The 11,748-nt window shown below is 41.9% G+C and overlaps 1 protein-coding gene, 6 non-coding genes and 1 pseudogene across 7 annotated transcripts in view; all 8 read right to left on the bottom strand.

Moving 5' to 3' along the window:
- Nucleotides 1-4,541, bottom strand: part of LOC109485591 (DC-STAMP domain-containing protein 1-like) — a 10,927-nt gene extending 6,386 nt beyond the window's left edge. The window contains exons 1-2 of the mRNA XM_019789273.1: nucleotides 4,410-4,541; nucleotides 3,322-3,464 (exon numbers count right to left, since the gene is read on the bottom strand). Of these exons, the coding sequence (XP_019644832.1) occupies nucleotides 3,322-3,464; nucleotides 4,410-4,476 (210 nt within the window). The 5' untranslated portion in view covers nucleotides 4,477-4,541. The remainder of the gene's footprint in view (nucleotides 1-3,321; nucleotides 3,465-4,409) is intronic.
- Trnam-cau lies at nucleotides 2,103-2,174 on the bottom strand. The gene has a single exon. It is a non-coding gene; the product is annotated as a tRNA-Met (tRNA).
- A 951-nt stretch (nucleotides 4,542-5,492) lies between the features above and the next one.
- Nucleotides 5,493-11,748, bottom strand: part of LOC109485557 — a 17,321-nt pseudogene continuing 11,065 nt past the window's right edge.
- Nucleotides 5,861-5,933, bottom strand: Trnak-cuu. Its single transcript has one exon. It is a non-coding gene; the product is annotated as a tRNA-Lys (tRNA).
- Nucleotides 6,686-6,757, bottom strand: Trnam-cau. Its single transcript has one exon. It is a non-coding gene; the product is annotated as a tRNA-Met (tRNA).
- Trnak-cuu lies at nucleotides 6,852-6,924 on the bottom strand. Its single transcript has one exon. It is a non-coding gene; the product is annotated as a tRNA-Lys (tRNA).
- On the bottom strand, nucleotides 8,260-8,331 carry Trnam-cau. The gene has a single exon. It is a non-coding gene; the product is annotated as a tRNA-Met (tRNA).
- Nucleotides 8,798-8,870, bottom strand: Trnak-cuu. Its single transcript has one exon. It is a non-coding gene; the product is annotated as a tRNA-Lys (tRNA).

The following is an 11,748-nucleotide window of genomic DNA, read 5'->3' as shown; positions in this document are numbered from 1 at the left end:
CTGTTAGCCTAATAATAACAGCTTAGAATAATGTCTTTATTTTGTAAATATTACATATACTTTTAAGATATTGATCTGTCAAAAGTCCTGACAAATCAGTAAGAATTTAGGCCCTACATGCTGTTGACCTAATTATGGGTTCACCACACCACGAAGTGGTGTGGTGAAAACCATATTGCTTTTTCTGATGTTTCTTCTCCTTCTCCTTCTTCTTCTTCTCCTGCCATTTTTTAAATGGATTCAGCTTCTTCATTTTAGGGCCCAAGGTCCTGAAATTTGGTATGGAGGTACAGTGGGCAAATACCCCTAGGCGTTTTTTAAATTTTTGTGATACAGGCTTTTAGAATGGTTTTATTTGAGTTTTTTGGCTGTGTTATAGCAAATGTATTACTGTGCTGTGTACCACGTCTGGGCATGAGTCATCACAATGGAATGCAGGGCATCAACCAATAGGCATGCAGCTTTCCTCTATACTTCTTGCTGATTGGCTGTTGGGATTTAACTTGATTATTACACCTGCACAGAGCATTTCCACCTGCACAGAGCATTTCTTGCTGATTGGCTGTTGGGATTTAACTTGATTAACACCTGCACAGAGCATTTCCATACTGACAGTATGTCTTTATTCAAGTGTTTTGGTAGGTATTTCAAGCTTTTCTGCTCCAGCATTGGAATGCGGGGCATGAACGTTTTTTTTTTAAATCAACAGTTTGCATTATGCAATTAAAAATCCTAACCAATAAAGTAGGGAATAGCTATCCAACTGTTGTTTTAGTTGTATGTTACTTCATATTATAGTTATATCAATGTAAATCATTGTTTTCCCTTGTGTTTCTCATTCTTTCCCTGCCATGTCGTAAAATGTGGTGAACCCATCGCTATATTTGCTCCAAAGCAAATATTGGCCTTTCTAGTTAATACGAAATTATTGTATCTAGCGCTTGTATTTGGTAGCATTCGTATAGCCAGACAGTCAGGTTTAAATCGATCTTTACTAATACACTACTCAAGTACGTATAATGTCCTTGCACTACTAAACTTCAATACAATAAACTTTAAAGCGTAATTATGGGTTCACCACACCACGAAGTGGTGGTGAACCCATATTGCTTTTTCTGATGTTTCTTCTCCTTCTCCTTCTTCTTCTTCTCCTGCCATTTTTTAAATGGATTCAGCTTCTTCATTTTAGGGCCCAAGGTCCTGAAATTTGGTATGGAGGTACAGTGGGCAAATACCCCTAGGCGTTTTTTAAATTTTTGTGATACAGGCTTTTAGAATGGTTTTATTTGAGTTTTTTGGCTGTGTTATAGCAAATGTATTACTGTGTTAGTGTGCCTTGTTTACCACGTCTGGGCATGAGTCATCACAATGGAATGCAGGGCATCAACCAATAGGCATGCAGCTTTCCTCTATACTTCTTGCTGATTGGCTGTTGGGATTTAACTTGATTAACACCTGCACAGAGCATTTCCATACTGACAGTATGTCTTTATTCAAGTGTTTTGGTAGGTATTTCAAGCTTTTCTGCTCCAGCATTGGAATGCGGGGCATGAACTTTTTTTTATTTTTGAAAATCAACAGTTTGCATTATGCAATTAAAAATCCTAACCAATAAAGTAGGGAATAGCTATCCAACTGTTGTTTTAGTTGTATGTTACTTCATATTATAGTTATATCAATGTAAATCATTGTTTTCCCTTGTGTTTCTCATTCTTTCCCTGCCATGTCGTAAAATGTGGTGAACCCATCGCTGTATTTGCTCCAAAGCAAATATTGGCCTTTCTAGTTACCTATGAATTTTTACGTTTTTTCTTGAGTTTCCAGTATTTTTGCCACGAGTATGGATATCATCCATAGTATGTATCCGTGATCAGAGTGAGAAAAATAACACTAAAACTATAAATGAAAAATATCTAGCAGACAGGAAAACTCTCTTCTTGTTACCTGTGAATTTTTGTGTTACTTCTTTAAGTTCCAGTATTTTTCCAGTATGGATATCATCGCTTCTATGTTGCAGTAATCAAATTAAAAAAAAATAACACTGAAACTTTTAAAATTAAAAAAAGTAGCTAGAAATAGTTTTAAAAATTAAAAGAAAAAGTTAGCAGCGGGTGGTTTCGATCCACCGACCTCTGGGTTATGGGCCCAGCACGCTTCCGCTGCGCCACGCTGCTGTACACACATCTAACAATTAATCCCGAGTATCTTGATAAATAATAGCAAGAATAACGTCAGACAACACTAGTCTAGTACTGTTTTGAACTCAGCAAAACAATCTTCGTCGATCAAGGAAGCGGTAGGAATTCGGTCTTAGAAGTTGTCTGTGTCCATAAATTAACAGTTTAAACAAGAGAAACAAATTAAACAACAAAATCATCAATCAATGTGCAAAAAAACTGAACTTTATTACCCAAATTTCATCTGATTGGTAAGTCATAGGATACTAGTATGAAATGTAAGCAGATGAGAGTCTATATCGGTTGTGTAAAAAGAAAACTACAATATCCTGAGCCAAGGACATACAGTATGCTTTAACCTACCAAGTCTCTACTAACTACGCTGGCTATATACGATGTATAGGAGAATATTTGCCAGGGGAGTTTGGCCGCCTTTGGGGTTTGACTGTGCCGCACAGGAGGGAAAGAACCAACCTTAAATTTAGCGGGCTGACTCGCCTGGCCAATTTTATTCCCCTTTTTCCGTAGTCTGACCAAGTAAACCGCGCTCCTGGCGGCCGTCGCCCTAGTATTATAAAGGTTGCCGCCCCCTTGGGGTGGGGGTCATTGCCGAGAGCTTGTGTAAACCAAGGAGGTTTAAAATCGGGCTATACGATCCGTATTTCCTAGCCTCCACCAGGCCTTTCTACGGGAATACGGATCGTAGAATTAAAAAAAAAAGAGGGTAAAATTGGCCAAGGCCCGGCCACGTGGAGGTAGTTTCTTTCCAGTACGTAAAACCTACAAGGCGGCCAAACTCCCCTGGCAAATATTCTGTAGAAAGCGTAGTTTAATAGTCTGGTATAGAGACTACGTACAATTACCCTGGATGCCAAAACTAGTATCGGGCCGTTAGCCGTTTTCCTTCGGCAGCCGAGAGCCCTTTGCCCGCCTGCCTAAATTAGCGCTGCGGAGGAGTTGAGCCCGAGGGGTTTGTCGAATCGGATGTTGAGGGCCAGCCAAACTCCCCCCGGGCTAGACTCCCCTGTAGCGGTAATTTACACCAGCGGGCGAAGGGCTCTTGCGGCCCGGAAAACGAGTTCTGGATTCCAGGGTAACGTACAATCTATTCCCACAGAAAGGCCTGGTGGTGGCTCAAACCTACCCTTCTGTAGAAGAAGCTGGCTATCACCCTGCGTAGCCGGAGCGCGTACGCCTCTATGTAGTACAGCCCGATCTGCGCGACGTAACTCCCGAGCACGATCCACAGGTACCACGGGTCCAGCTGGGTCGGCTGCGGCAGACAGGCTGGGGGAAAAAAAGTAAATCAGTGATTTTAATTTAATTTAAGACCATGCTGATTTGATTATATGGATGATATCCTATGGGAACCCCAAAACTGATGCGAGCGTGCGGATAAAAAAAAGTTTGGCCTAAAAAGTTGATTTCATTATGAAATCTACGTGGTTTTGAAGGTTGAACAAATGACACAAAGTATGGTTTGGCGAATAATCTAGTCTTCAAATTCAAGGTACATATGTATATAAAATACTGTCTCGATAAGATACTAAGTGTTTATACAAAAAATCCAATGCCTTATAACGTTTTCAAACATTGCATCGATATTTCAAGTTGACATTTTAGATATCCTACGCATAGAAATGCTGAGTACTCAGTTATAATACATTCTCTCTCCCTTTCTCTGTCTCCCTCTCTCTGTCTCTCTCACTGTATTCCTGACTCTCTCTCTCTGTTTCTCTCTGTCTCTCTCTCTGTCTCTCTATCGATCTGTCTCCCTGCCTGTCTATATCTCTAGTATCTGTCTCCGTCTCTCTCTCTCTGTCTCCCTGTCTATCTCTAGTATCTGTCTCTGTCTCCGTCTCTCTGTCTCTCTATCGATCTGTCTCTCAGGCTGTCTCCCTGTCTGTCTATCTCTGGTATCTGTCTCTGTCTCCGTCTCTCTCTCTCTCTCTGTCTCTCTATCGATCTGTCTCCCTGCCTGTCTATATCTCTAGTATCTGTCTGTCTCCGTCTCTCTCTCCGTCTCTCTCTCTCTGTCTCCCTGTCTGTCTACCTCTAGTATTTGTCTCTGTCTCCGTCTCCGAGTCTCTCTCTGTCTCTCTGTCTCTCTATCGATCTGTCTCTCTGTCTCCCTGTCTGTCTATCTCTAGTATCTGTCTCTCTCTGTCTCCCTGTCTCCCCCTCTCTCTCTCTCTTAGCGATACTGATACAAAGTACATGACTAAACCCTACGTTTGTTGGTGCTGACATGGTGGAGCGTGTGTGCCTGGTTGTGCATGGATCTGAACATGGTCTTCATGATCTTCGCGATGGCGCCGCTACCGAGGACCTTAACACTCAGCTGGTGATGCCCTACATACACGAAAAAACACACATGGAATAGAGAAATACGGGAAAACTCTGTCATTTGATGTGGATGTGTATACACCGTGCTTTACTAGCAAAAGGTATTGCGTTAGCCTGGAGTCCAGCCTTGTTAGCTTTAGTCCGCTACCCCGCCCCTGTTGCTGACCACTACTGTTTAGTTTGTTATCATGTTTGTGCAATTAGGCCACAGCAAGTAATTTCTATGGATGACATCAGCGCGCGCATGAAGTTTCGCCTGATTTTGTAAAAAAAACAAAAAACAAGAAATTCTGTTGCCTTCTGACAGTGGTCAACATGCCGAAAATGGGCAAAGATGTCTGTTGCCATGCCGGAAGGTGGATGGCAGATAACTATGAAGAGAGGAGACAAGACAAGGCTCTGATTCAATGTTTTGTTTCTCACTTTGATGCAGTGATATGTGATGTTGGCTGTGTATATGTGATGTTCCCACTGAATAAAAACCATTTGTACAATGATTGAGTCAAAATTTTAAACTGTAGGAACCTTGTTTTTTTTCGGCCCGCCTTGTTTTTTTTTGGCCCGCTCGCATTAGATTTGGAGTCTGAAGAGGATGTCATCCATAGAATTTACTTGCTGTGGCCTTTATATTAATAGCCCCCAGGCATGGATTTGCAATAAGCTGTCACCAATTAAAAGCTAACAAGGCTGGACTCCAGGCTAGTATTGCGTATGTATACATACGGAAAATGCAAAATGTATATACTATACACATATACATTGTATATACATGATACAACAATCTGTACATTTTACAATTTCCTTACTTAATAAAGTGTATCTGTATCGATAAAGCCGGTATAACCGACCTTCTGAAGTTCGGCGTAACACACCAGCTGTAAGAATAGCTTTACGCCATTTGCGACGGAAAAGACGTGCAACAGCCTGTGCTTCTTATCACTTTCGCTAGAGGGCGCAGTTGAGCGATGTCTAAAGCCTACCTTTCATGGTGGTGGTAACCAGACTGTGGCGGCGAATGATGTCAAGACTTTCGAACAGTAGATAGTCCAGGAAGAAAACCACCAGAGCGAACACAACCTGCCCGAAAACCAGGATAAGGCCCTTCGTCTGTTGAGGAGGAAAAAAAACCTACATCAACAACCGTGGTCAACATCTGTGATTGCCCAACTATTGCGCAATCACATGTACAGAATAACATTTTAGACTTGTATCAGTAACCTCGTTTTACTTTATCTATGAAAATAAAAAATAATAAAAAATGCAAATGTTAAAGAGCTTCGTTATATATAAATACTAGTTCTGAAAATATACAGTAAAATGAAAAAAAAAAATATTTTCGCCCAACGTGGGGCTCGAACCCACGACCCTGGGATTAAGAGTCCCATGCTCTACCGACTGAGCTAGCCGGGCTGCCATGCTCGCAGTAGGCGATATTGGGCCATTGGCTAATTTTGTCAACAATGTAGTTGTGTTGTACAATTCAGGACACTTGTACAACACTTGGGTCAGAAAGCTGATGACGACTTTTACGAAAATTTACGAAAATTCTGGTGGGTTAAATTCTTTTTGAGTTAGAGACAGTCCAATTTTTGTTATAAATTCCGGAAATATTTGATCGGTTTTTTTTTTACCAATTTTGCTTTTTCATGGCTCATCAGCTTCATCTTTGTGGGGTAAATGATTTCATTTTCCTCCGCTTTCTTCAGAGGCAGTAGCGTCCTCTTCCCCTGGTGAAAGAAGAAAGAAAAAAAGAAAGTTACAAAAGATGAAACCTGTTTTTGCGCCTTTTATTTAAATTTACAAGTTATCGAAAAAAAACAAGCATCGCGCTTCGCCTCAAGTATTGTGCTTAATTTTTGTCAAACTTCAATGATATATTTTCAAGAACGCGACTCACTTCAAAAATATTATGAAAATTTATCAAGAACTACTTGATTCGTTTTGTTTGTAAACAATTAAGCGCATGTGGCAAAACATTGTCAGTTTCATAGATGAAGAAAAAAGTATTTAATCTTGTCCTGTCTTTATCTTATGTAGCATCTTGTCCTTGTCTCCAGGGTTAGTCCTTCAAAATACTAGTAGTCTTGTCACTAGTTGGGCAACCCTGGCTCTCTTTTGTACAGCTGAACTAAAAAAAAAAAATAAAGTGAAAAAAAATCATTTAGCAGCGGGTGGTTTCGATCCACCGACCTCTGGGTTATGGGCCCAGCACGCTTCCGCTGCGCCACGCTGCTGGTTGTAACGTTTTTTAGAAGTTTTTTTTATCAAAACGGCTCAAAATCATCAACATGTGTCACGTGGATAAATAAGTAGCTCAAAAAAGTTATTCGCCCAACGTGGGGCTCGAACCCACGACCCTGGGATTAAGAGTCCCATGCTCTACCGACTGAGCTAGCCGGGCTATCATGTCTATAGTTGCCCACCCGAAAAGATCTTCTATTTAGCCAACTTGGTGATTGGCATGCGGTTATTGTTTTCCAGGCATACTTATCTGACTCACTGTAAAGATATGTACTGTGGCCGATAGGTACAAGTCCACCACTACTACAGCTAGAAAATTAGTTTGTCGCAAGTGTTTATCTACTATATTCCTGTACAGTTTTGTGCTCTCTTCATGTAATTCTTATGTTAATATACTAGTAATACAATAATCCCCGAAGATATAACACAGCCTTGTCGGCTCAAAATGTTGTCTTCTCTACACTTAGACTTAAAACAACTTGAATGTAACGTTACAGCTAAACGAGCGAACCAACTTGGTCTTAACTGGCCATTTCTAGTCGAACACGTCGATCCACTTGTTCTGTTCCGTGTTCTATTTTTTCTACCTGTTCCATTCGGTTCTATTTGTTCCACCCGTTCTATTCGTATTCCATCTATTCCACCAAGGCAAGTGTATGTTCGAAATAGAGCAGGTGTTCGAAATATAGCAGGTGTTCGAAATATAGCAGGTGTTCGGAATATAGCAGGTGTTCGAAATAGAGCTGGTGTTCGAAATAGAGCAGGTGTTCGAAATAGAGCAGGTGTTCGAAATAGAGCAGGTGTTCGACATAGAGCAGGTGTTCGAAATAGAGCAGGTGTTCGAAATAGAGCAGGTGTTCGAAATATAGCAGGTGTTCGAAGTAGAGCAGGTGTTCGAAATAGAGCAGGTGTTCGAAATAGAGCAGGTGTTCGAAATAGAGCAGGTGTTCGAAGTAGAGCAGGTGTTCGAAATAGAGCAGGTGTTCGAAATAGAGCAGGTGTTCGAAATAGAGCAGGTGTTCGAAATAGAGCAGGTGTTCGAAATAGAGCTGGTGTTCGAAATAGAGCAGGTGTTCGAAATAGAGCAGGTGTTCGAAATAGAACAGGGGGCGTGGCTAATGACTCACCGCCCGTCTCCTGCGCGCGTCTATCCGCCGGAAGTACCCGGTGATGTACAGGTTGTCGAAGTCAAACTTCGTGCAGAACTTCCGCTGGTACGTGTGCGCCCTGGGGCCGGGTAGAAAGAAGAATTTAAGCTGGAATGCGCACTGTGATGTTACTAAAATGTGTGCACAAGAACTATTTGTTGAATCTTGTTCGTAAATTAAGATACGTTGTTTTAAACAAATTTATACCGTCATTTACCTAGATCGATAAAATATCTGCGCAACACTTCTCTTCGATAAAATCCTTACACTCAATAAAAAATTAACGTCAGACAATATAAAAAGACGGAATCTTTTTCTGGAAAAAGAAAGTTAAAAAATGTTTAAAATAGCAGCGGGTGGTTTCGATCCACCGACCTCTGGGTTATGGGCCCAGCACGCTTCCGCTGCGCCACGCTGCTGGTTGTGTTTTTTTGAGACGTTTATAATAAACTGACGAGCATAATTATTGGAAGACGGGGCCCCTCACTCTCTTTAAACAAACAAATGAAACTATTCACCGATCGACGATACTGACTATTACCGAGTTGTAAAACAATTCTCGCGAGAAAAATTGCAGACTCACGAGAGGAGCGTCAAGACTAAAAGAAAGGCGAAGATTTTGTTAATGACGGCTGAGAAGAAGCGGAAGACGGCCATCCTCTGCCGGAACTCCTGGTCTATCGCCAACCCGACGTCTTCTGCCGTCTTCAGGTCCAGATTCTTCGGCCGAGAAATTATCTGTGAGGAGGAAGAAAAACAAGAAATGGTAAAAAAAAAACCGTTCCTTTTTTTTACCATATTTTACCAACAAAAGTCAGCAACCGGATAACCCCCAGAGTAATTTGAGAGAGACAATCTTTTGAGAGAATTTCGAAAAATATACTTCGCCCAACGTGGGGCTCGAACCCACGACCCTGGGATTAAGAGTCCCATGCTCTACCGACTGAGCTAGCCGGGCTGCGTTCACCATTCAACAGACGCATTCACCATATTCATTGTGCTTGACATTCGATAGCGTATTCAGGCGGCGTTGTCTAAACAACGCGTCAGAGTCAATAGACTCAATAGGGTAAAAATAGCGCGGACGGAAACATGATCCGGTAACGCCTCCTAGCGAAACATGAGCAAACTGCACCTGGTATTCCATCTTGGCGTCGAAATGCTTGTCCAGTTCTTTGACTGAGCCGCCGGAACTGTCGTAACTCTTGCCGAAACCCTTGTCAACAGCTTTCTCGTCGGAGCACATGCTTGCTAAAAATGACAAAACGGACAAACGTTAAAAAACTATCCCTCTCTCCCTCCCTCTTTCTCTGTTTCTTTCTCTCTTACTACCTTATATTTTCAGACCGCGTTTCTGTGTGTTTGTGTGTGTGTGTATGTGTGTGTGTGTGTGTGTGTGTGTGTGTGTGTGTGTGTGTGTGTGTGTGTGTGTGTGTGTGTGTGTGTGTGTGTGTGTGTGTGTGTGTGTGTGTGTGTGTGTGTGTGTGTGTGTGTGTGTGTGTGTGTGTGTGTGCGCGTGTGTGTGTGTCTGTCTGTCAGTGAAACCACGGGTGGATGGATCTTAATGATATTTCGTACGTGGATAGCTTGTTACAAAAATTGGAAATGCGTGAATTTTGGGGCCCCTGGCGGCTTTCCGTTGTGCTGCAGTGGAACTTCCGTTTTGTTATATTTCGTAATCTGTACATGCTAGACAATAATAACGTGTCTACAATGAATTATCATTTGTAAAGCTTCCAAAACAAGTGTGTCCCATACGGACAAAACTAACCCGCAACAGTGTACTAGACTACTGAATGAATGGATGGATGGATGGATGGATGGATGAATGGATGGATGAATGAATGAATTTTAATTTACATGCATGTCTTGCGACTTTTGTCGCCCAGCCCATATAAGCTTATAAGACACCAGAACATAAACATTTTTAGTTTCAGTTTCAGTTTTATTGCAGTCAACTTGCCTGTACAAATAAATTTGTGCCATGAAATACGTTGACATTTACATCAAAATGCAGTAAAAACACTGGGCTCTCAGGAACACGATTAAAACAGTACATTATTATATTAAAAACGGACATTGTTGTACATATATAAAAACAGCTAAAAAGCGAACAAATATAAACAGCAAGTACAATGTATATCAGTTCTCAACGCTTAGCTCATGTTGTACAGCTTAATGGCTCTGGGGAAGAATGACTGTTCATGTCTCTTAGTACGGCTATGTGAAGTCATGACATGTCTAACTCGTCGGAGGTCATAGCCACTATGCAATGGACAGGATATAAAACAGTTCAGTGGGTTATCCTTATCATCTAGGATACTCCGGAAGACACGTAGTGTTGCCCGGTCACGCCTGGACGCCAAGGTAGGTAAGGAGTTCGTAGGGATGCCCATGATTCTGCAGCAGCGCTTTTGTACTCCTTCGAGAATGTGAGTCAGACGAATGGGCAGTCCTCCCCATACAGGACTAGCGTATTCCAAGATCGGGCGGATGAAAGACAGATATATCTGAGTGAGTACGTCCGAGGGAAGTCCAGCTTTCCTGGCGGCAGCGAGATAGTAGATTCTGGGTCGCGTCTTAGATAGCATGTACTGAACATGGGCGTCCCATGTAAGGTCCGCAGAGATCTGTACACCAAGAAGCTTGAACGTGACAACCCTTTCGATCTGCTTACCATCTACGGTAGGGTGTGGGGGAACGGGCACATTCTCCTTCCTCCTCGCGCTGACAATCATGTCCTTAGTCTTACCCCCATTTGTTGCCAGTGAGAATGGCACAGACCACTCAGTGATGGCGTCAAGTGCCCTCTGTGTCTGACCGGGAAGCGACCCCATTAAGAATTCAGAGTTAGTTAAATCGTCAGCATACTTGACCGGTAACGCAGATGACGGTAAACAGGTGTCCAACGAGTTAATACAAATGACAAAGAGCAGTGGGGATAGCAGTCCACCCTGAGGCACACCTGCCAAAACATCATGTGGTTTAGACAGACAGGATCCCCATTTGACCCATGAAACATGAACATAAACATAGGCACAGAAATCATATAAAGTAAATCCGAGTCCATATGAAAAGGTCTGCCTGGAAACATCAAATGAATTAAAGAACTTAAAACAAGTTGTACATAAATTTGTTGTAATAAAGTTGAAATAAATAGATAAATAAGTAAATAAATAACATAATTGGTACATAAGAGTCAAAAGTACACAAAGACAACTCAATTTGTCATAAATACAACTCATAAGTACATTAAGTTAAATTAACTTAAACATTTAAACAAGTCCGGGAAAGAGAAAACCAGAGGAGAAATTTATGAATAAATGAAGGTTTACGTTTTTTTTTCCTAATCTACTTACAGCTTACGGCTGCGCAGGTATCCATCGATTCAAAATAGAAGCAGACGATCAGTCCCACCCCTGTCCAACCGATCGTCAGGTAACAGTGATTCTTCATGTTCCTCAGGGCCGTTTCACACTTGTTCTTGGCTTTGGTCATCAGGTCTGTAAGAGAGGCCGTGATTGGTTACTTCGAATGTGACGTCAGCAATGGCTGCTCCGTACTTGCGCAGAATCGAGATTGTTCTTGGCTTTGGTCATCAGGTCTGTAAGAAAGGCCGTGATTGGTTACTTCGAATGTGACGCCGCCAATGGGTGCTCCGTACTTGCGCAGAATCGAGATTGTTCTTGGTTTGGTCATCAGGTCTGTAAGAAAGGCCGTGATTGGGTACTTCAAATGTGACGTCATCAATGGGTGCTCCGTACTTGCGCAGAATCGAGATTGTTCTTGGTTTGGTCATCAGGTCTGTAAGAGAGGCTGTGATTGGTTACTTCGAA

Source organism: Branchiostoma belcheri, unplaced genomic scaffold (assembly GCF_001625305.1).
Source record: "Branchiostoma belcheri isolate BF01 breed outbred unplaced genomic scaffold, Haploidv18h27 scaffold77, whole genome shotgun sequence".
Taxonomy (NCBI): Eukaryota; Metazoa; Chordata; class Leptocardii; order Amphioxiformes; family Branchiostomatidae; genus Branchiostoma; species Branchiostoma belcheri.
The sequence above is the reverse complement of the archived record's forward strand: the minus strand, read 5'-3'. Positions and strand labels throughout refer to the sequence as shown.